Raw genomic sequence first — 21106 nt, forward strand, 5'->3', positions numbered from 1 at the left:
CAACAGTCAAAAAAGCCCATAAAGCCATCAGTTTGGCCTTACAGAAAACATCACAGTTTACAAGAGTCTTGGCTTGAGATACTGAGAATTAAAAATCAGCTGTTTTTTAAAAATGACAAATGCATTTCTTATGCATAATTGCAAAAATTTAAACAATTTTCATTTATTTAATGGAATAAAAATTTCTAGTGTTCAAAATCCCTATGAAAATATGTATATTATGATTTGTGTAAAAAGCAATGTGGGATTTTTTTCCCTAAGTTTTTTTTGTTTGTTTGTGTGTTTGTTTGAATGCCTTCCCAGCTTTTTCACTTTTGTCTTCAAATAATCTTTTCTTAGGTATAAGTAAAAGAGCATGATCTTTCTTACCACAACTCTTTCAAATGTCAAATTTCTCCCCTGGCATTTTAAGACTAATACAAACTTAGATCCAACACAAAAGGGGACAATATTTTGAATAATTAAACTAATTATATTTCCACCATAAGCAAAGTCACATTTTCCCACAATAAGCCATAATTTTTCACCTAGGATGCATGCTTTATCTTATGGAATACTGGGGAAGACACCATTGTTCTAAAATTTCCTGTGTTATGAACACAGTACGAAGCATAAATTGTTCACAAAATTGACAGGTAATTTATAAAAAATATCCAAGAGATGCAGAGCTTCTTAGGCTTATAAAAGAACTGAAGACTGTAAAAATAGGAAATGTATGTGAAAGGTGCTGAAATTCAAGTAATATCTGTCTAGAGGTGTGTAACAGCATTGCTGTAAGTACATGAGTTCAGGGGACACGAATCACACCACAGCATCTTGTCAGGTCACCACTAAAGGGACTCCTTCCACAACGAAATCAGAACTCCAAATAAACTGAGAAGCATCATCCTACTAAGGAGGGTAGATTGATGCAGAAGATTCATGATTTCTTGCACAGGACATTTTCCTAAATAAAAAACAGTCTATCCAATTCTTCACCCTCTGTTTTATTTAATCCAAATACGAAGATGAGTGATTTACAGGTTATTTGAGCCAGGTCAGAAAATGGAAGGAATGTTGGCAGGTCTCTTAAAATACACATGAGTAGTTAAGGAAACTACACTATTATATAATGCCACATAATATTTCCAGATGAAATGATACCTTTACAGCCTAATTTAATCCAATTTGCATCTCATCCTTCATCTTATTTTTTTTACCTCAACATACAAAAATCCATCCAGAAACATGTAAAATAAGTTGATTCGGTTCACATCCTCTTGACAAGTCCTTAGGAACAAGGAATGAGCAACTGACAATCCAAGAATGAAGCAGAATTGCCTTGAAACACTGTCACAATGTGTACATTGTTCTCTCATCTGAAATCAGTGGGTTTTTAGGACCCAGTGGGAGTATGTTAGAGTGCTTGTGCAAAAGAGGAAGAGACCAGGTGATGCTTACTTGTAAGTTAAAGTAAGATTGAAGAAACTATCATCTTTGCAAAGACTGACTGGACTGAGAGAATGTACTCATTGAATGTTTTATTTTTATTCCAAAGCAGACCTTCTACAGCAAATGCTCACTGCTCTGCACTGGTCTTCAGTGAAACATTGCTCAGAGACAATGCTTTTTAGTCATTCAAGTGCTCATTTAAAGGAAACAAGGAAAAATAAATTCTCCTCAAAGGCCTAGCCAAGCTAATCCCTTCTCATCAACTATGAGAAGGCTAGCTTTACTTGTAGAAAGAGACTTGCAACATTTTTGTAAATGTACATTATTAATAATACCTTGCTAAAACTGGTTTTTTCTTTGGAAACACAACTATTTCTCAGGACTTCTGGAAGATTCTAGAAAAGAGGATGACTAACACACTTGTTACTTCTAAAGTGGTAGAATTTTTAATTAATTTAGGCTTTTAATTTGGGTATTATTAAAGCTGCTTATATCCATGCCTGTTTCGAATCTATTCTAAAATAAGAAAAATTTTAAAAATGGGAGGCACAAGCAAATCAGAATAACTAAAGATTTTGGAAGAAGGAAGAAGGTTGATGTGATGGAAGGGCTGAAGAACATTTCTAATGGTCTCAACAGTATGCCCAAGCTTTGACATAGGACTGTCCAGTTTTGGGATTTTTTTGTAACATAGCCTGATACCTTACTATGACACAGAAACATGTGGGCTAACATTCCAACTAGTTTGTTTTTGGAAAAAAAAAAGGGGGGGAGCAAAATGAGGCCATTTCCAAACCAGGCATGCTGGAAACTTTACAAGTGATTCTGTACCGGTGAATAATTTAAGAACTTGGGGCTCTTTTTTTTCTTCCTTATTTTTTTTCTGAATGAAATATACATTTCTTATGGTGTAGAAATGTTTGAGATGTGATTAATTACTTCCTCAGACAGGTATTGCCTGTGGCTCTGCAAAAGAAGGAAATAACTGGAACTCCTTTTTCAGCAAGAATTTAACCAAGTTCTGTCACATGAGTAAAAACCCCCTCTTTTATGTCTGCAGCCTTAAAAGGTCAGACATAACAAAAGAAAAAAGTGAGACCAACTTGCCAAGCAAACAAGCCTATCAGATGCAGTTAAAAGTTATACATGGCCCTTTTCATCAAAACTAGTGTGTACTTAAATGTGAATAAAACAACTGGTAATAGAGTGCTACTGACAGGAATGACTACTGCTAAAATTTGTCCCCAACATACATGGAAAATTCTAAACTTCTAAAATATTTCACAGTTTCAGAAAATGGCAGAGTTGAAGAATGGAGTAGACCAGATCTTCTTTCCAAATAGGAGGGACTTAGTCCCACGCTGATAATCAGTAGCAAAGTGGTTACACATATGCAAACAGAAACACACCTTTTTTACCTCTTATGGACAAAAATTAAAGAAAGATTCCATAAAAAACCTCTTAATATACATAGTTAGGGTAAGAAATATAACTACTATTCAGGAGGACAATAAGGATTAGATAACACTGGATATCTATGAGAAGAGAGACTATATTCCAAAGCACCCTCAAAATTCATGTTCCTCTGAAAGACAAACTACAAGAACATCTGGTCAATACCAAAGAGCTCTGTAGAGTTCAACATGTGTTCATTAAGGAAGCTGACATTACTATTTGACACTTTTCCTTAGCATAACGGTTGACATTGCTACAGCAATGCACCCATAAAAAGATTCAGTATACAACTCAGAACACAACAGAAAATATGGTTCAGGTAGAATACTGAAAATGTCTCGCTTTAGAAGCATGCACCAAATTGCAATTGGAAGCAGAATTCTCTGTAAATATGTGCATTTTCAGATCCAAGAATAGCATTTGGATCTACAGTTTTAAATGCTAAAGTATCATAAAATTTATGTTAACTAATAAATAACTAGAAATTCTGACACTAGATTCAGTTGAAAAAAACAAAAGCACTAATGCTCAGAGCTACTTAAAAAGTAGGTATTCTTGCTTTGTAATGGGCTAGATTTAATTACCTCAAACAAAAGACACCAATACTCAACATTTCCCTAGAAATGGATGCTAAGTGTGGCACTGTACAAAATTAAATAAATTTCATGGCAACAATGTGAAATAAAATGTGCTAGGAAGGTAATAATAGCACTCTGTGTTTGAATCAAACATCTAACCCTTGCATGTAGTGGGGATTCAACATGCATCAAAATGAATTTTTATAAACTCTTTTAACCTTGGTATCCCTGCTTGGAATCAGAAGTGCTAATTCACAAAAGGAAGGCTTCCTTCCTTACAGACTTGTATTAATTGAAAAATACAGGGAATGTACATTTACAGGATTTTTCTGATCCTTTCTGAGGAATGTTTGTACTTAAGCAGGGTGATGAAATTACGATTCATTTTACCTTTAGGTGTTGGAATTTGTCTATCAAATCCATCCACATGACCTAAGGGGTCATTTGAATCTGGAATTTCCATTTCACCTACAAAGAAAAAAAAAAAATTGTTGAATTGAGGTGGTGAGCTAATCTTTCTGTTAAATAGCCTTGTGTAACAGTGAGTACAGCAAACTCTCTCAGTCCATATTCTGCCTCCAAAGTAGCACAGAAACACAGCACACACAAAACACATATCAACAGAGTCAGAATTTATCCACTGCAGATTAGAAAATGCTACAGTAATTACCTTGTGGATTACTTGGTGTTTGGCAAAATAGACATCTTTTAAAAACTACATTCCAGTTCTTAGCAGAAAAAAAAATCACACATTTTCACAAAGAATGTAAACATCTCCTCAGAGTAATGCTGGCTTAGCAAATTAAGTAGTACTTGAGCTTTACAGACAATCTTAGTTATAAAATGGAATAAACTTGCTTTTAAACATACATCATGGTAATTCAGATTGTATCTCCAGAGGTCAGACTCATTATCGCTACTGATTTTGCTATCCTATTCACAGCCTCATCCCTAAAAGATATCTTTAGAAATAAAACTATAACTGTTTTCCAAGGATTTCAAAGTGTGAGGAAATGGAAAAGCATCTTTGGTATGCACTCCTGTTTCTGTGTCTATCAGTACAAGCTAGCACACTGCAGGTAGTACTTTGAAGTTCCTTTGCATTTGCAGGTCTTGCAAAACTGCAGCTATTATAAATCAGAAGCTGACCTGCTGGCTCTCCCTTTTAAAAATATTAGGTAAGGAACAGAATGGAACTTCTAACTCAGATGATGGTATTGATGTGCTTTAACTAAAACAACTTCTAAAATAACACCCCCTATTTTTTTTATGTTTTCTAAGTTATATTCATTCATCCAAATTCCTTACATCCTTAGCATATCCCCAAGATGTGTAAATGTAAGGTCATCAAGATCTAAAGTGAAAGATCTGGCATTTATTGTAGACTGTTAAGAGTGCTCATAGTATTGTTTGGGGTGAAATTAAGCTAGACTCTCCCTCTTCCTATTGTCCTCATTACCCTTTCTTCAAACTACAATGTCACTCTGAATGCAAGTAAAATACAACTAATCTCAACCATACCTTACACCATATTATGAAAGAAGAAAATAATTGAGACTCCTTTTTTTGTTTGTTTCTTCTTTCACCTATTATTTGAGAACAGATTCAGCTGACTCACCTTTAACTTTGCCAGATAAAACACAGAAATCAGAGAGATTTTCTACAATGGATGGGTCTGAAAGTATTTTTTTTTGTCACAGTAGTGATCTTGTCACTACTTCATCTCTTCCTTTATCTCCCATTGTTTGAGATTCTTTTCCTGGCAATAGTACAGATTCCACTTGATTTGTGTGCTCATTCTCAGACACCACAATTAGAGTGATGGTGAAGGTGGTGTTGTACCCTTGGTAGCACACTGTTTTGATTTAGCACAGATAAGGCTTGGGCAGACACACTCCATCTTCTGCCACTCCCAGCACTGGCCAGTGGAAATGATAGATAATATTCACCTGCAGACTGAAGGGAGAAATGGAGATGGGTCTCCAAGGTGACTATTGCCCACCTTTGTCATTGAAAATCCCAACATGTCTTCTTACCCCTGCAGGCATGGTACAGACTTAGCACCTGACTTAGCTGCACAGAAGCTTTGCTGTTCGATGCAGTGTGAAGTGGTGTATGCATGACAGGCATATTCTGTCAAATTTCAGCAGAGATACATCACATCTTGCTCTTACCAAAGGGCAGCAAGACAAATTCACCTCTATCCCTTGCTCCTGCTGGAACTTCTCTGTTTCAGAGAGGTTCAGAAGGGACAGCAGCATCTACAGGCCACAAGGAAGGCAAATCCAAGATGAGGCAGCCAGAGCAGAAAGAAGAATAGGAAAACCAACCAGTTTTTTAGTCTACAAGTACCTGCTCATATCTTATTCTGGATAATAATCCAGCAGCATTCACAGAATGGAATTATTACAAACCCATTTAAGGACACTTGATTGCTTAGCACTCAGCTCTCCAGACTCCAGGCTGCCTGAGATCTGAGTGGCACTTTTGGTGCATGACCAGACAAGACTTCAACAGAACCAGAACTCAGCTTGAATGCCAATGGCAAGTACAGGACAACATACATGCTAGATGTGCCACATCCCAGATACTAAGGAATACCTTATTAATCCTCTTTTCAGGGAACACACAGTCAAGTAAAATGCAGGTGCTGTAAAAAGTAACTCTTTTAAACTGCTCACCCAGACAAAAATTATTTCTTAAATTTTCAAAGCAGTAAAGCAAGCCACATCAACTTATGGAAAATCCCACTCTGAAAGAAAACCCATATTGAAAATAAATATAATAATCTATATTCTTATGTAAAAAGTGCATTCAGATCCTTAGATTTATATAGCCAATTGTAGCAAGGAAACAGGTGATACAGAAAATTCTTTTTCTAAAATAATTATCACATATTATAACTTATTTTTTAATTTTGCTTCACTTGAAAATATGAGAACGACCTTCTTACTGACAAGATCCAGCACAGGTAGGCCCATTGCTCTATTTTATGCAATGACCAACAAAATACAGAAGTAAATATCCAGTGTTATTGAGACAGAAAGGCTTTTTTACACTTTTGAAAATTCAGTTGCCTAGCTGATCACAGTATCAACTCACAGGGTATGCACCACTCATCACAAAAGAGCTGAATTTTTTCTTCTGGAATGGTTATGACTTTGCAGATCATTCATTACTTGAGAGGTGAGTGCAATAAACAGATTCCAAAATGCTCATGGCCATAACCAGACATCAAAACAATGCATCAATCTTCATCAAAAAGCCGGTCACAAGGAGGGGGTTACCATAATTGATACCAGGAACAAACCAAGGCCTCAGACTCACACAGAAAGAGAAAAGCAGCACTCAGGTATTTTCAACCAGAGTGGGCCTGATTGATTTAGAGCAGTTAAGGGGTGGCTGATGCAATACCATGCAATGTTATTAACTGTCTTTCATTATTTGCAGAGCACAGATGAGATCTTAAAAGATGAGGAATTGCACAAACATTTCCTATTATTTATTAAAAAGGGTAAAAAAAAGGAGTGCCAGAGAATTATAGAGCCATCAACTTCAATTCCTGGAAAAATAATGGAACAAAGGAGTTATTTTTAAGCATTTACGATAAAGCAGAGAGATGAGTAATAACTAAAATAGAAGCCAACGTTGACTTGGCTGACACTGATTAGAATCAGACGTAAGTCAACAATTGCAAGGTACTGCAAACAAGGCAGACTTCACACAGAACACATAAAAAACAGTGATCTTCCCCATGTACTCAACCTAGTAAGGCTCTAGACTACTTTCTCCATTTCAAGATGGATGAGAGCAAAAACTAAAATACAATCACTAGCATCATGAAGATAGTCTACAAAATATGGCTAAGAAAATCAAAAACATGATGATTACTACACCTGCTTGGTCTGAAGAAGATTAGCTATGGACAGAGAACAAATACTCTTCAAACACAGAGGTCTCAGTGCATTAAATCATCCAGTGTGGCAGATTTGGCAACTTCATATGAATACCAATTCATATGATACTGAAGAGGCAAGAGACACTTCTCCCAGGTGAAAGAGGACTTTTTAAGATTGTTTTCAATCTTGTGATTCTATGAATGAGCCATCCCTCTACCATTGTATTTCATATCCCATAGCTTACAAATAAATCCTTCAACACTAAAAATTACACAGGTCTGCAACTAGAAAAACTGCAGATTTTTATTCCAACATTTCTGCCATTCATCAATACTCCTGTTGCTGTAGCTGAAACTATTTTCAGATTTAAACATCAATATGCAACCTTTGCTTCCTACGGCTGTAACCTTTTACTCAGGTTCTAACTTTCTTCCAATAACATAAAACTCCCAAACTCTCTCTCTACAGCCTAATACCCTCTAATATTCTGTTCTTTTCTTCATAAAACTTTGTTGACCTTCTGTCAATTACTAGCCTCTGGAGCTCCCAAACAAAGGGCCCACTGTACCTTTTGATTCAGCTGCCAATCTGATTACTTTGGCTGGGGGAGGCAGGCTGCTTCGGTTGCTGAATCAGGGCCTTTCATTGAAATTTCTCTTTTCCAACATCTGCAGCCCCTAGCAACCAATTGCAGAGTGGGCTTGGCAGACCTGTAAAGGGTGGTGAATAGGCTACAAAAGATGCAGTTTGTAGCATAAAATCAGTGCACCCCTTTCATAGTGATGGCAGATTAGAACCTTCACAGCGCACGTTTCTTAACTGCTGCAGCTTCACATAAAAATAACAGAAAGGGGGGGAAATAACATTCACTTTCTCTTGCTCTACTGAGACAACAGTGAAACCTGCAAAACAGTCACTTTTTAGCTGGTTATCAGCTCACAAGGCATGCTGCTCATAGTTACCATGTTAACCAATTAAATGTATTCCTTGGCCATCCAAAATTCTTCAAAATTACTTTCCGCTAAATTCATAGTAATAAAAAGTTCTCACCACGAGACCATTAGAAAGGGAGTAAGCTCTTCTAAGCCTGCTCTGTTATATCAAAATAACATTTAAAAAGTATGTTTAAAATAAAAGCAATACCAGCCTAAAAGTCACAGAGCCTTCAGAAAGGTAGGTATATTACACAGACAAGAAACCTTTTTAAAAAGCTAGGGTTGAGTTATGCAGAATACATTCTCACAATTCATAATTCATTTAAATTCCTTTTTAAAGCAAACATCTTGTTTCATTAGCATGGATTTTCCCCTCTATAGTTTTTTTTTTTTTTCTATTTTGCCTAATAGCTAAATTGAAATGTTTTCATTTCAGTAAGTTTGAGGAAAAATGTTCTATTGCAAAATGTGGGAATTACACTACAGGACAAAGGCAGATACAACGTTTATGATCCGTAGCAATAAAAAGAGTATCATTATTTGATGGAAAATAAATAAATTTTAAAGAAAATTTTAAAAACCCCTAGACATTTATTCTGCTCAGTGAAGACTCATTTCTCCAGCACATGTTAAGGGAGATTCAAAATTTTTCATTTTGTCACTTAAATACATAAAGAAGGAAGCTGCATACTGCATTAGTCTCTGTTGCTGAGAATGTTTGTTCACAGATTGATCCAAGACAGACTAGTAGTCTGCTTTGGAACACTTGTTGTTAAATGCATGATGAAAAATACACTTTATAAATTTCACAATGTTCCTGCAGCAACTTCTTCATTTAATTAAATAATCCTTACTAACCTCCCTCTGAAAACACAGTAAAAAAAGACCAGTTGGTCATCAGCACAGAACTATAGAGAAGGAATGATTCTTGATTTTCACACAGAGCTGCAATAAACCCTCAAAACAGAAAAAAGTATACTAAAGATGCAGTTTATCTTCTTAGTCATCAGCCAGGCGCCTTAGCAAGTATGATGAAGTCAGTGTGAGAAGAAAGAAATCAGATAAGTTATTTAAAATATTATTAACAGGGATTCAAGCACAGACTTCAATGAATACCTTGACTTATTTCAACACCTCATACTGTTAAAGTGTATTTTACATTAACCACACAGCTGCATTTTCAATTGCACTGTCAATTTTTATTCTTTCATTGCACAACTTTCATCATAGACCTTAGCTATTAAATAACTTAGACACTTCCTCCTGCAGCTCCTATTTGCCACTTAAAATGAGAGTTCAGAAACACAAGTTGTGAGAGTTGAGTTGTCTCACATAGTGAGACAAACCAGAGATAAAGATTTGTTCAGATTTCAGTCACAGAAGAAGTCTCATTAACAGCTGTCAAAACATTAGAGTGAAGCAAACATGGCCCATGGAAGGTTCTCATTTTGAGTCAACATTTTCAGTGTGCAAGTTTTCAAGATATTCAACTCTGGATTACAAATTTTTGTATTGATTCACAGCCAAAACACTCTGATAAAGTTGCAGTAAAGCCCAGGTCCTCTTATTTTATATTGCAAAGTGGAGAACATTTAACATAGCCTACAAAATGAAGGAATATCCAAATCCTATTTTAAATTCTTAGCACTTCCTGCAAAGTCCTGGCCAAGTCACCTTAGGCCAGATTAGAAAAGAATTTGATGCCAAAAGATGCAGACAGATGTCTACCAGGATTTTCAAAAGCTTGTGGGCACCTGAATCTCATGTCTGCAGTAAATATCCCTTAATCTTTTGTACTTCAGTTGCCCAGAGGCTGAGAGGGGAAAAGGTTAGCTCCCTGATGTGGTTCCCCACACAGCTGCATGAGTGTTTCAGTCAGCACAAAGAAGGGAGCAGTATGGAAGCAAGAAACTAAGACAGAGAAAAGGAGGAAGAAGAAGTCTTTTCTGGAAGACTGTTGTGATTTATATCACTACAACTCACTACAGAATTTCAGACAAATCTGTGACAGAGAAACTTCACAGTCTCCCAGAGACCTAGTTTTGCAAGAAAAGCAAAACACAAAGCACTATTTGGAAACAAATTAAAATAATAAAACTGTTCTGAATGTTTAATAAGTAAGAATTACTTCATGGTATTTACAGTGAAAAATACCTGCGGTTTTTAAAGCCACAAATGGATTTCAATGTAATTTCCAATTTAGCAGAAATGCAGCTAAATCTACTAGCTATCACAAACATAGCTTTTCTGTACAATTGTATGCTAAACAGAGACAATATACCAGAGAGAATATAAAAGCTTTGAATCATAGGAAAAAAAACCAAAAGTAATTATGGATTTCACAACAAATGGTATTTGTTGCTAGTACATTATGCTTTGGGGGGAAAAAAAACCCCGCTTGCAATTGTGGGTACATTCCAAAGCTCTTTGCCACCTCAGTTGTAAAATCACAGTTTAAACACAACCAGTAGAAGCTCTGAACACACCTGCAGTAGCTCAAAGAACACCAAGAAACATGATAATTATCCATGGCATTATTACATGATTGATTATTTTACTGCTTCTGGCTGTGAAAACAAAATAATCTCAACCAAAAGGTTGAAAACAATCATGATTTATGAGTGTAACACTCTATCAACTGGAATAAACAATTATTTTCACAGTGCTCTTTTTTTCTGAAAAAAAGAGGAGTAGAATCCAAAAATGCCAGTCCTGTTTGCAGCCTTAGGCTGAAATACTTAACACTTCAGTTCAGGAAAACACCCCGAGTCAGAAAAACACTTGAAAATGGGCTTATTTCTAAGCATGCTCTTAAAAGCTTTCCTATATTTGAAACAAAGCAACAATAATAATATCCCTCAGCCTAAGAGGCAAAAAAAGCCCCAGCACAGACCACAGCCAAGTGTAACAGAATATAGTAGAACTTACTACCTATTCTAGTAATTATTCTGGGTTGACAAAATCAGGGGAACGGCCATTAGTGCAAAAAAACCCTTCCTACAGTTGCCTAGTTTTTGTTCTGTAATTGTACTTCAAAAGCAGGAATTGCAGCACCAGTCTTTGATGGTAGAGAGTTTACAGCTAGCCACTCTGTAGAAAACAGTGAAAGTAAATAGCCTGTTCATATTAATCAGAGCACTTTCTGGATTATTTATATTAATTATTACAAACATCTCCCTGACCAAAAGGATATAGCGAAAACCAAAGAATAATTAGTTCTCAGACACTAGGAGATGTTTCTAATTTGAGAAACCTGGGCACCTAAGCAGGACATCTGGGTTATCAGTGCTTTAAAAACCAAGGCTGGGAAGTGAGCCAATGATAGGGCATCATTTATCCTTCAATAAAAATATTGAATAGATGGCCATGCTCTTTTCTACCAACAGCTATCACAAACAGATGTTCATGGTCTCTCCTATCACAAAGCAACAATTATTTTTAAAGACTCGAGTAGATAGAATATACTGTACTGGCTATCTGAAGCTTTATCTAAGTACTTGGGATTTGTCTGCTCAAATTCAGAGTAGAATGGAATTTTACAGAATTGCACTGATAAAATTAACTTTGAATTGAATTGTGTTCAAAGAGAAGGAGTTGATCACAAGTAAAGTTTACTGCTTCCTATTGGTTTTGATGATGTCCAGTAAAAAAATGAAATTAAATATACCAGATTCAATTGTTAGAGAGGGAAAACATCTCTTTGTCAGAAAGTATTTTGGTTTTTAGATCAAAAGTTTAAAAATAGTAATTTTCCACTGGAAGTTCTCTTTATAGTGAGTAATTATCTATGGTCTGTATATATAGAAAATATTAACTCCTCCCTCCAATAAACAGTACAGCTGTGATGGCCATGGAGCAAGTAGGGAGAGATAAAGTTGATGTGCAGTTGGTGTGGCCAGGCAGGTCACAAGTGAGCACTCCCAGAATTTTTGACCAGATCAAATATTGTCATACCTAAATATTACTCTGTGTGTACCTGTGCATGTGCATGTGTGAATATTTTCCTCTGTGACTTGAAAAGGAAGGGAAAAGATAAGACAGTGTGCCAGGATATAAAAGAAAATAACACCTGATCTATATTTTAGCCATTGAAAAATGCAAAATAGTTATCCTAGTTGGAAGTTCTAAGATACGTTATTCATTTGTTTAGTAGGCTTTACTAATTTCCCACCATGAGGTTATTTTATTTAAATAACACTAACAGTAAAGTTTAAGTAATATTTATATCTCTTCATTTGACAGTAGATGCCTAAAGCCCAGATTATTTCTGTTGACAGGTTTTATCCAGTCTACTTTGGAAATATGTTCCTCCTACTTCATCAGTTTGACTTTTTGGATTATAACTGAGTGCACACAGTGAAGTACTAATACTTGTCTGGTCTTAAAGAAACTCCCATTTCTCTTTCTCCTTTTGGTTAAACTACCTTTTCTTCTACAGAGAGGGGGAAAATGTTCAGATGCTTAAGTGGACTTTGATATCGTTCCTCTTTGTTATTTAATTAACGGAGCTAAGCAAGCAACAGTCTTCAAAACAAAAAGAGATGGCATATTATTTGCTTTTATTCTCAAGAAAAATAATAAGAGTAGAGCTCTGAGGTGAAAAACAGTGTGTTCAGAATGATTCCAGATGTGGATACACACTGTTTTCAGTGAGTGGACAGTGAAAGAAAATGAAAATGGAAAATGAATACTTGGTGAGAGTCCCACTGACAATAGCCAACATAGTCATAAGGATGCACAAGAACCCCTTTCAGCTGTGCCTGCCTGAAAGCAAAACAAGGAACAGCTTCATTAACCCTACAGTGCAGACAGCCCAGGCATGCAGTCACTAGCAAGCAAGCTCAAAGCATGTCGCAGTTTCCACCCAACTCACCTATTTCCCTATAGCAGGAAGGGGTTTCCTGTGTTCCCACTATCACTGTTCATTACCCAGTTTAATAACTGTAACTGGTCACAAGATCAGAGTTAACCATTGTATTAATATTTAGTTTCAGCCACAACATTCAAGGCTGCCATGCTGCCCATTTAGTGCTCTGAAAGGAACACTTGGGTACAAGTGCAGAGCACTTTAAAAGTTTTATCCTCTCCATCAAAGAGCTCTGAATCTTACATGTATAAACTTTTATTTTACAAACTACCATCTTTTCCACCTTTCTGTTGCTCTGACAGCAGGACTGACATAGATTTTTGTTCATCACATTGTCAGTCTTGCTTCTATGTCCTCAAAAATACTGTTTGTATTTTTGTATTGTATTTTACTGTATATGCAGTAAAACACCTGTTTTCCTGACGTGCAAGTCAGAAACAATTTTACATTGCAAGGTTACCTCATGGCCCAGTGCTGTGACCTTGAATTCCCACTTACATATTGAACAGAACTTGTCAGAAAGTCACATACGACCACAGCTGAGATTTCACTGGATAGGTTTTCAGAAACACACTCACTTGAAGAGATAGCCTCTTATTTTGAATAAATGCAACAAAAAAGCTCATTCTGATCATGCGGACATGATCACAGAAGGAAGTGGAACAAGCTGTGTGGAAGCAGCAACTTTTACCACTTGAAAATTGGTCAGATCCACCCCAGAAGTGCAAAGCACACAGAAGACAGCAGCAACTGCATGCAACTGACAAATATGATGGTCTTAATTCCTCACACTTCTGAGCCATAATGCTATCTAACTCTAGTAAGAAGGAACTAGAAGCAGACTATATCTGACTGCGCTGCAATTAAAGCAGCCATTATAACAGAGAGTAACATTAAGAAATTACATGATTTTTGGTACTTGTAGGAATCTGAGAATTTGTTGATAATGAAGCTTCAGTGAAAGTGTCCCATTTTGTGTGATGCACATGGAAGTAACATTTGTATAGCTGGGACTTACTGTGCAATATAAAGACAGAAAACTGCTAAGCTTAACAGGCAACTTCTTAATGGCAAATGTTTTTCTTTATACTCAATACTGGATATTTTGTCAAATACTAAGTGGGTTTCCTCTGGTTTAAAAAAAAAAAAAAAAAGTAGAATCAAATACTTCCATCCTTCCTAGCAATGCAGGAAAAAGCACTTTCTCTGTGCTATGTGAAATTCCCAGGTCTGGCTGGTACAGAGCCCATCAGATAATTACCAGCTTGTTCTGCACTCCTGTGCAGGCTATGATGTGCAGTATTTGGCACAGCAGCAGATTCAGAGAGGGCACTGCCACAGCTGGAGAGGACAGCATTTTGAGCTCACCATGGACAACTGAGGGGCTCAGTCAAGACCAGAATGAGCAAAGGTGTAGGAGTGACAGCAGCATGCCCTGTCAAGCAGGATGGAAGAGAGAAACTCCCAATGTTATGAGACAGCTGGCTGGCAAGCCAACTTGAAACCAGAGTGCATTTCTTCTCATGCATCTGACTTCTTTGCTGCCCACACAAGTCAAAATTAATACAAGGTGAACAGTTGTTTCTTATCAAAAATATAAGACTGCCTGATATGAAATAAACCCAGTCACCTGGGTTTAACCTGGCAAAAGGTCACAGCAATAGAAATAGTTATCTAATTGTTGCCCAGGGCTTCAGCTTCATTTACAGTAAATGACCTTTACATGACAAAACTCTAAAAATTAGCAAACATTAGCTGTTGTTGCTAGCAGACACAGAGATCATTTTAGTGGTCAGAGTGATCTGTCATTTTACCTAAGACAAGGAAACTTTATTACATGTGCATCAGTTTAATGAAAACAAAGTTTTTGCTCTCTAGTATTATCAGGCATTAATTTCTTAGCACTTACCTTCTAAAAATGTTTGTTATTTACACCATGTTTTTTTCATTTGTGAACATCTAGTTTCTCTTCCTCACTCTGTGATGTGTGAGAATATACATCTTCCTATAAAAAATTCAGCTACAGATACAATTTTAAATCTTGGTGGAGTATCTGCATTAAGTTGCAGTTACTGTGTTAACTAACAGTAGTGAAGGTTATTTTTCCTGGTGTTCTCAAGCTTTGGGAAAACATTTAGGAAATTTTGTTCAAGGCAGGAAATGAGATGCCAAGCACAACCTAACCATTAGCTGTCTGTTGTGGTACTGAAGAAAAGCATCTTTGAAAAGTCTGGAAGTGGCTATTTGCTTGTGCTGCACTTTCTGTTGATATATATGAAATTATGAATACACTGCAAAAAAGCTCCTGTGGATCCTCTACTATGTCCACTACTTACTGCCTCTCAGACTTTCTACAAAGCAGCCAACTTGAAAGAGACTGGGTGATTTACAGTCCAGCTCCATGAATGTAGATAAGATCTGGTCAAAGATCTAAAACCAAACAAAGAACTCTGTATTACTCTTGGAATGGATTTTCAAATATTTAAAACTACAATGACCCATAGAGCCGAACGATTGATATATTACCCTTGACCTTGTATTTCTTAGCTGGTCTGTTTTGCTCTGCTCTGTCTCTGTATTCTGCTTTGTATATATTAATCTGAAATATCTAACCTCTCTTATTTGATAAAGTAAGCACTGTAGAGACAATTGGTGATATTAAGTGCTCTGCTCAGTTACTTGGCTGTCCATAGGTATCTCCTGACTGTGCAATACAGCAGAGACATTTTGTTAGTGTCACTATTCAGAAGAAAAACATCATTAGAAAAGCCTATGAAGATTCCTTTGAAGGATAATGAAAGCAATACCTAAAACATATTCTAAGGATAATTCTTTTCATTTGTATATTAATTCAATAAAATTATATAATCTTTGTATTTTCTCTTTCTTGGAAAACATATGCAGTGAATTAATTTATTCATCAAAAATAAAATTCTCTATATATTTATAAACATAATTATCTTAAATAATATTAAATGCTAGTCAAACTGAAGGAAGTCTTATTTATAACACAAGGTAAATGAACTCCATTTTCTCCTTATATTTTTCTCCCTAACACAGTGGTAAGCTTGAACATGTAAATTTAACATGGAAACCTAAATATAATAAATGAAAAAAAAAATCATGCATATAGAAGAAATAAAATAAACTGCATTACATATATATGTTTCTTCCTCCTGTTTTTCTCTTCTTCTTCATGAAAATAAGTACACAACAAAACCCCAGAACAACCTGTGAAAGAATCTAAATTTCACAGCTCATGCAAAAATTGGAAAGAAGTCATAATTGAGTATCTTTCACTGCAATTCTTGTAGGCTTACAACACCTAATAGGAGTTTCAGAAAAAAACTATAAAGATGAAGTCTTTAATTGGCATGAAACACTCTTCTGGATTTCCTGGAAAAGGTCTACAAAATGGCAAAAGTAAGATTAAATTACAATGATGAAGAAGGTCATTCACAGACTGTAAAATTCAGCTTTGAAGAAAACATACCTTAGCCACAGCACTGCCACTCAACTTTCAGTAGACACAAAACGACAGAATTAATTTACCATAATCCACTTTCCCACCCACCAATTACCATGAGACAAAGGCTACCACAAACTTTCAAGCATTTGGCTTGGCAGGAGTTTGTGAAATTACTTCATATACAAAAGAAGTAGCAAATATACAGTATTATGTTACCATAACAAGGCTTTTAAGCAGATTGTAAGTGACCTTATTGGCCTAAATCGTAAAACGGTAATTCTTAGTGGACTTAACAATTCATGGAGAAATTTGACATGAGCAACAGCCCCTGACTGCTTTAGTTAGTAGAAAAAGCTATAGCATTTATATATATATAGCTAAATTCTGATTTATTGCATTATAATTCCTATGCTTTTAATTTATTTTTTAAAATAATTTGTAACAATGTTATTAATAAAACTCCAGTTCAACAGCAACAAGCAAACCAATAATAGTTTGAAATGCATTTTTATTTCCAAATAACAAATACAGCACTCAACACCAACCTCAAAGTGCTACCATATCAGCTACAATCACTGTATCATCATAAGATCCAGTTATGTCAGTTCACTGCAAGTGTGTCTAATGAAGCGTATTCAGCAAAATCATTTATTACAGAATTTAAGTATAATTAAAATACTGTCAAGTATAATTAAAATACTTTCCCACATCCCAGTGACTAAACTTTGAAAAGTGAAAGTGTTAAGCACAGTAATGCTTAACACAGAATAATAAAGTAAGGTGAAGCCCTTGTGTTCCAGCATTGGGAGAAACAAACAACATTGAAGACATAGATGGTCCTGGTCCATTAATACATGACTCTGTGACTGGTGTCACCACCAAAATGTTGTGGCCTTTGATATCAGTGAAATATCTCAAAAACATTAAGGGTTGTTTCTCTACAAAGATGACATAGCCAGCTGCCCTGCTGAAGTGTCTCTACACCAAGGCATGAAGCATGAGCAACAATCAGGAGTTAGACGCTGCTGTGATGCTCAAAAACTATCACCTATTTGCCATCACTGCAAATCACTTGGTGGGACAAATGCCATATGCGGCTCCTGAGTGCAGCTATCAATGGCTGCAGACTGTTCAGAAAAGACAGGAGTGCAAGGAGGTCACTGAGTCAGTGTCAGGAGGCCTACTGAGTGTGAAGAGATATCTCAGAAGAACAGGCTGGAAACCTGAAGGTAAGAATCAGAGTCTAAGGCAACAAAAGGAGCCTTGTGGATAGCGTCTACTACAGGCTGCCTGATCCAGGGCATTTTGTAGATGAAGCCTTCTTGCTTAGCTTATGGGAAGCATTATGCTCAAAGACTTGTCCTGCAAGGAGCTTTCAACCACTCTGACATTCACTGGGAAAGCAGCAAAGCAAACTTTATACAACCCAGGAGCCTCTTGACACTGAGAGCAATGACCTCCTTCCACTCCTGTCTTTTCTGAACAGTCTGTAGCCATTGATAGCTGCACTCAGGAGCCACACATGGCACTTGTCCCACCAAGTGATTTGCAGTGATGGCAAATAGGTGATAGTTTTTGAGCATCACAGCAGTGTCTAGCTCCTCCTGATTGTTGGTCATGCTTCATGCATGGGGACGTCAAGACAGAAGGCAGCCTGGGCTGCGCTGATCATGCACTGGTGGAGTTTGCAGACTTGAGAGATATGGGAAAGATTAGGCAAAGAATAAAGATAGAACCCTGAACTTTAAGAAAGCAAACCTCCAGCTTTTCAAGGAGATAGTCAACAGGACCCCTGGGGAATTGTTCTCAGGAAGGGAGCAGAAGACTGTGTGTCTTCCATAGAGTGGAAGACCTCTTGGTTCAGGAGGGCAGGAGACCAGCATGGCTGAGTAGGGGAGAGAGCAATTGCTGGTCAAAAAAAGTGCATTTTACTAAAGTAAATGCACAGGCGATGGAAGCATGTATCTGGGGAAGAGTATAGGGATGTAGTCCAGTTGCATAAAGGTGGAATCAGGATGACCAAGGCAAAGCTGGAGCTGAACTTGGCAAAGGATGCAAGGAATAAAAAGAGGGGTTTCTATGGGCCTGTGAGCCAGAAAAGGAAGGTCAGAGAAAGCATATTCTCCCCACCCCTCCCCAACCCTGATAAGCAAGGCTGACAAACAAGTAACAATGGAAGAAGAGATGGCTAAATAACTCAACATATTTTTTGCCTCAGTTTTCATGTGCAACCTTTCTTCCCACAACTCCTGGGACCACAGTACACAAGACAAGTACTGGTGGACTGAAAGTCTCTCCCACTGTAAGAGAAGATCCTCAGGTTTGTGACCACCTATCACCACCTGCTCTAATTCTGTATTTTCTCTCAGTAACACAGCACAGCACCTTGATAGTTTACAATTAGTTGTGTAGCCATTTTCAGATTAACAAACGGTAAAGGAGGCTGTAACCAGGTGAGGGTCAGCCTCTTCTCGAAGGCAAGGTACAAGAGAACAAGACAACATAGCCACAAGCTGCACCAGGGGAGCTTGAGTTTGGACATCAGAAGGAAATTCTTCACTTTTTGGGGGTTGTCAAAGTATTGGAATATGTCTGGGGAGGTGGTTGAGTCAGTATTCCTGGTGGTGTTCAAGAAACGACTGGACGTGGCACCCAGTGGTGTGCGATGACACAGTGGTGTTCGGTCATGAGTTAGACTTGATTTTGAAGGTCTTTTCCAAGTTTAATGATTCTCTAATTCTATAGACATCTGTGTTTCTGTAAATATTCTGGACAAGAGCCATAAGAAATGGACAATTCACTGTGTATTTACAAAATTCCCAGGGGTAAGGATACGTTTCACCTTGGTAGGCTCATAGTCAGTCAGTTCTCTCTCTCTTTCCATCCATCTTTCCCACTTTTCTTCCCCCTCTTTCTCCCTTTTCCTCCCACTCAAGGAAAGCTCTTGATTTTCCTCATGTTTTCACTTCACCAATTTAAGCCAAAGGACTTGCATGAACCATAGTGAAAAGTATTTAAATTTGCTGACATAGAAAGTTTTGTTCTCACTAAAACTGACCAAATTCTAAGTTGTGGTTAAGTTATTTTCCACTGTGCTTCCCTTGGGTAACAGGTATGCATATAATTAATTTAGGGTAGAGGATAGAACTGACCTGCTTCCATTTATCTCCTTAGTTATGGGGTCTTAATGACTCAGATTCAATCCCTCAATTTTCAAAGCATAAAAAACAACAAACCTGTTATATTATGATTTAATTAGATGCATAGGTCTGCCTCAACTAGTTTTTCTAGTTTTTAGAAATAAATTAATTTCAAATATTAATATGTAAATAAATAAATTTCAAATAATATTTTTCCTCTCCTATTTTATCCAGAGAAAAGATGTTTATGGCCAGACTTCTCTAAAATGTTGACTTGTTACTCATCAAGCAGTAGAACATTGGGGTCTGTTTACACCACTGCAAAGCTTAAGGCATTTTGTGGAATTTTTTCTGCCAGATGTTGCCCTATTCAAAATTTGTACACAGCAAAAGAAACATAACAGTCAAGTCCTGCCTTTTGGCAAAATGACAAAATAGACATACATTAAATGTCAGCTTTCTAGAGTTTACATCACTCACACCCTTCAGTCTACAAGGACCTACAAATTACAGCTGTCCAAGTTTTTGCATAACCTAAACTTTCAGCTCTAGAGAACCCTTACTTGTCTACATTTATTTATATTCTTGGTAATGGAGTGGTTCATTATTTATACTAGCTGTTTAAACAGTAACTGGGTTGTTTTAGGAATTGTGCATTTGTGCAGAGATGGGCTGTGCATTTTATGTGTCTGAAGGAAATCAAGATTCCTCGACAAAGTAAGTAGAACTAAAATTGTGCAATCATAAGAATAAAATATTTTCCATAAAATATTTTGTAGTTTTTGCATGCAAAGAATGTACTTCTCACATCTACTAGTCAAGTTTTTTGACAGCTAGGATTTAACATTCTTAAATTTATAAACAGACACTGCTACATTTTCAGGTCTCCTTTTATTTTTAGAAATGTGTAACTTTGCTCATGTATAAACAGCTCTGGAGATGTGTTATGGAAGAGTTATTACCTACACACTAAACAATCTCCTAACTGAACTTAAAGCTGAGACTGGTGCTCTGCAGACCTTCAAAAATAGAAATGGGTGAACCATTTAAAATAGGGAGCCTTGAATCTTGATGATTCAAGAGTCCACAGAAGTAGAAGCTCTTACATCTCTTATCTCCAACATTTTCAATTCATGTTTCCTTTCAAAATTGACAGCATCAAGAGAATTGATCATTATTTTTAGGCAATTGGAAACATGAACAATGTGTGAATGAAATATAGTCTGTATTACATTGCAAAGAGAATATTTGAATAACCTGCATGTGCACAAATATGCACACAGTAAATATTAATTCAGATTATTTTTCTCTGCAGTCCCATTCCTCTAGCAT

General features: G+C 36.7%; 1 protein-coding gene across 1 annotated transcript in view; it reads right to left on the minus strand.

Annotated features, from left to right (window-relative positions):
* ROR2 (receptor tyrosine kinase like orphan receptor 2) overlaps positions 1 to 21106 on the minus strand; it is a 140647-nt gene that overhangs the window by 41126 nt on the left and 78415 nt on the right. Inside the window, exon 2 of the mRNA XM_019005344.1 lies at positions 3855 to 3932. Coding sequence (XP_018860889.1) covers positions 3855 to 3932 — 78 coding nt within the window. The remainder of the gene's footprint in view (positions 1 to 3854; positions 3933 to 21106) is intronic.

The sequence above is a fragment of the Parus major genome, chromosome Z (genome assembly GCF_001522545.3).
Source record: "Parus major isolate Abel chromosome Z, Parus_major1.1, whole genome shotgun sequence".
NCBI lineage: Eukaryota > Metazoa > Chordata > Aves > Passeriformes > Paridae > Parus > Parus major.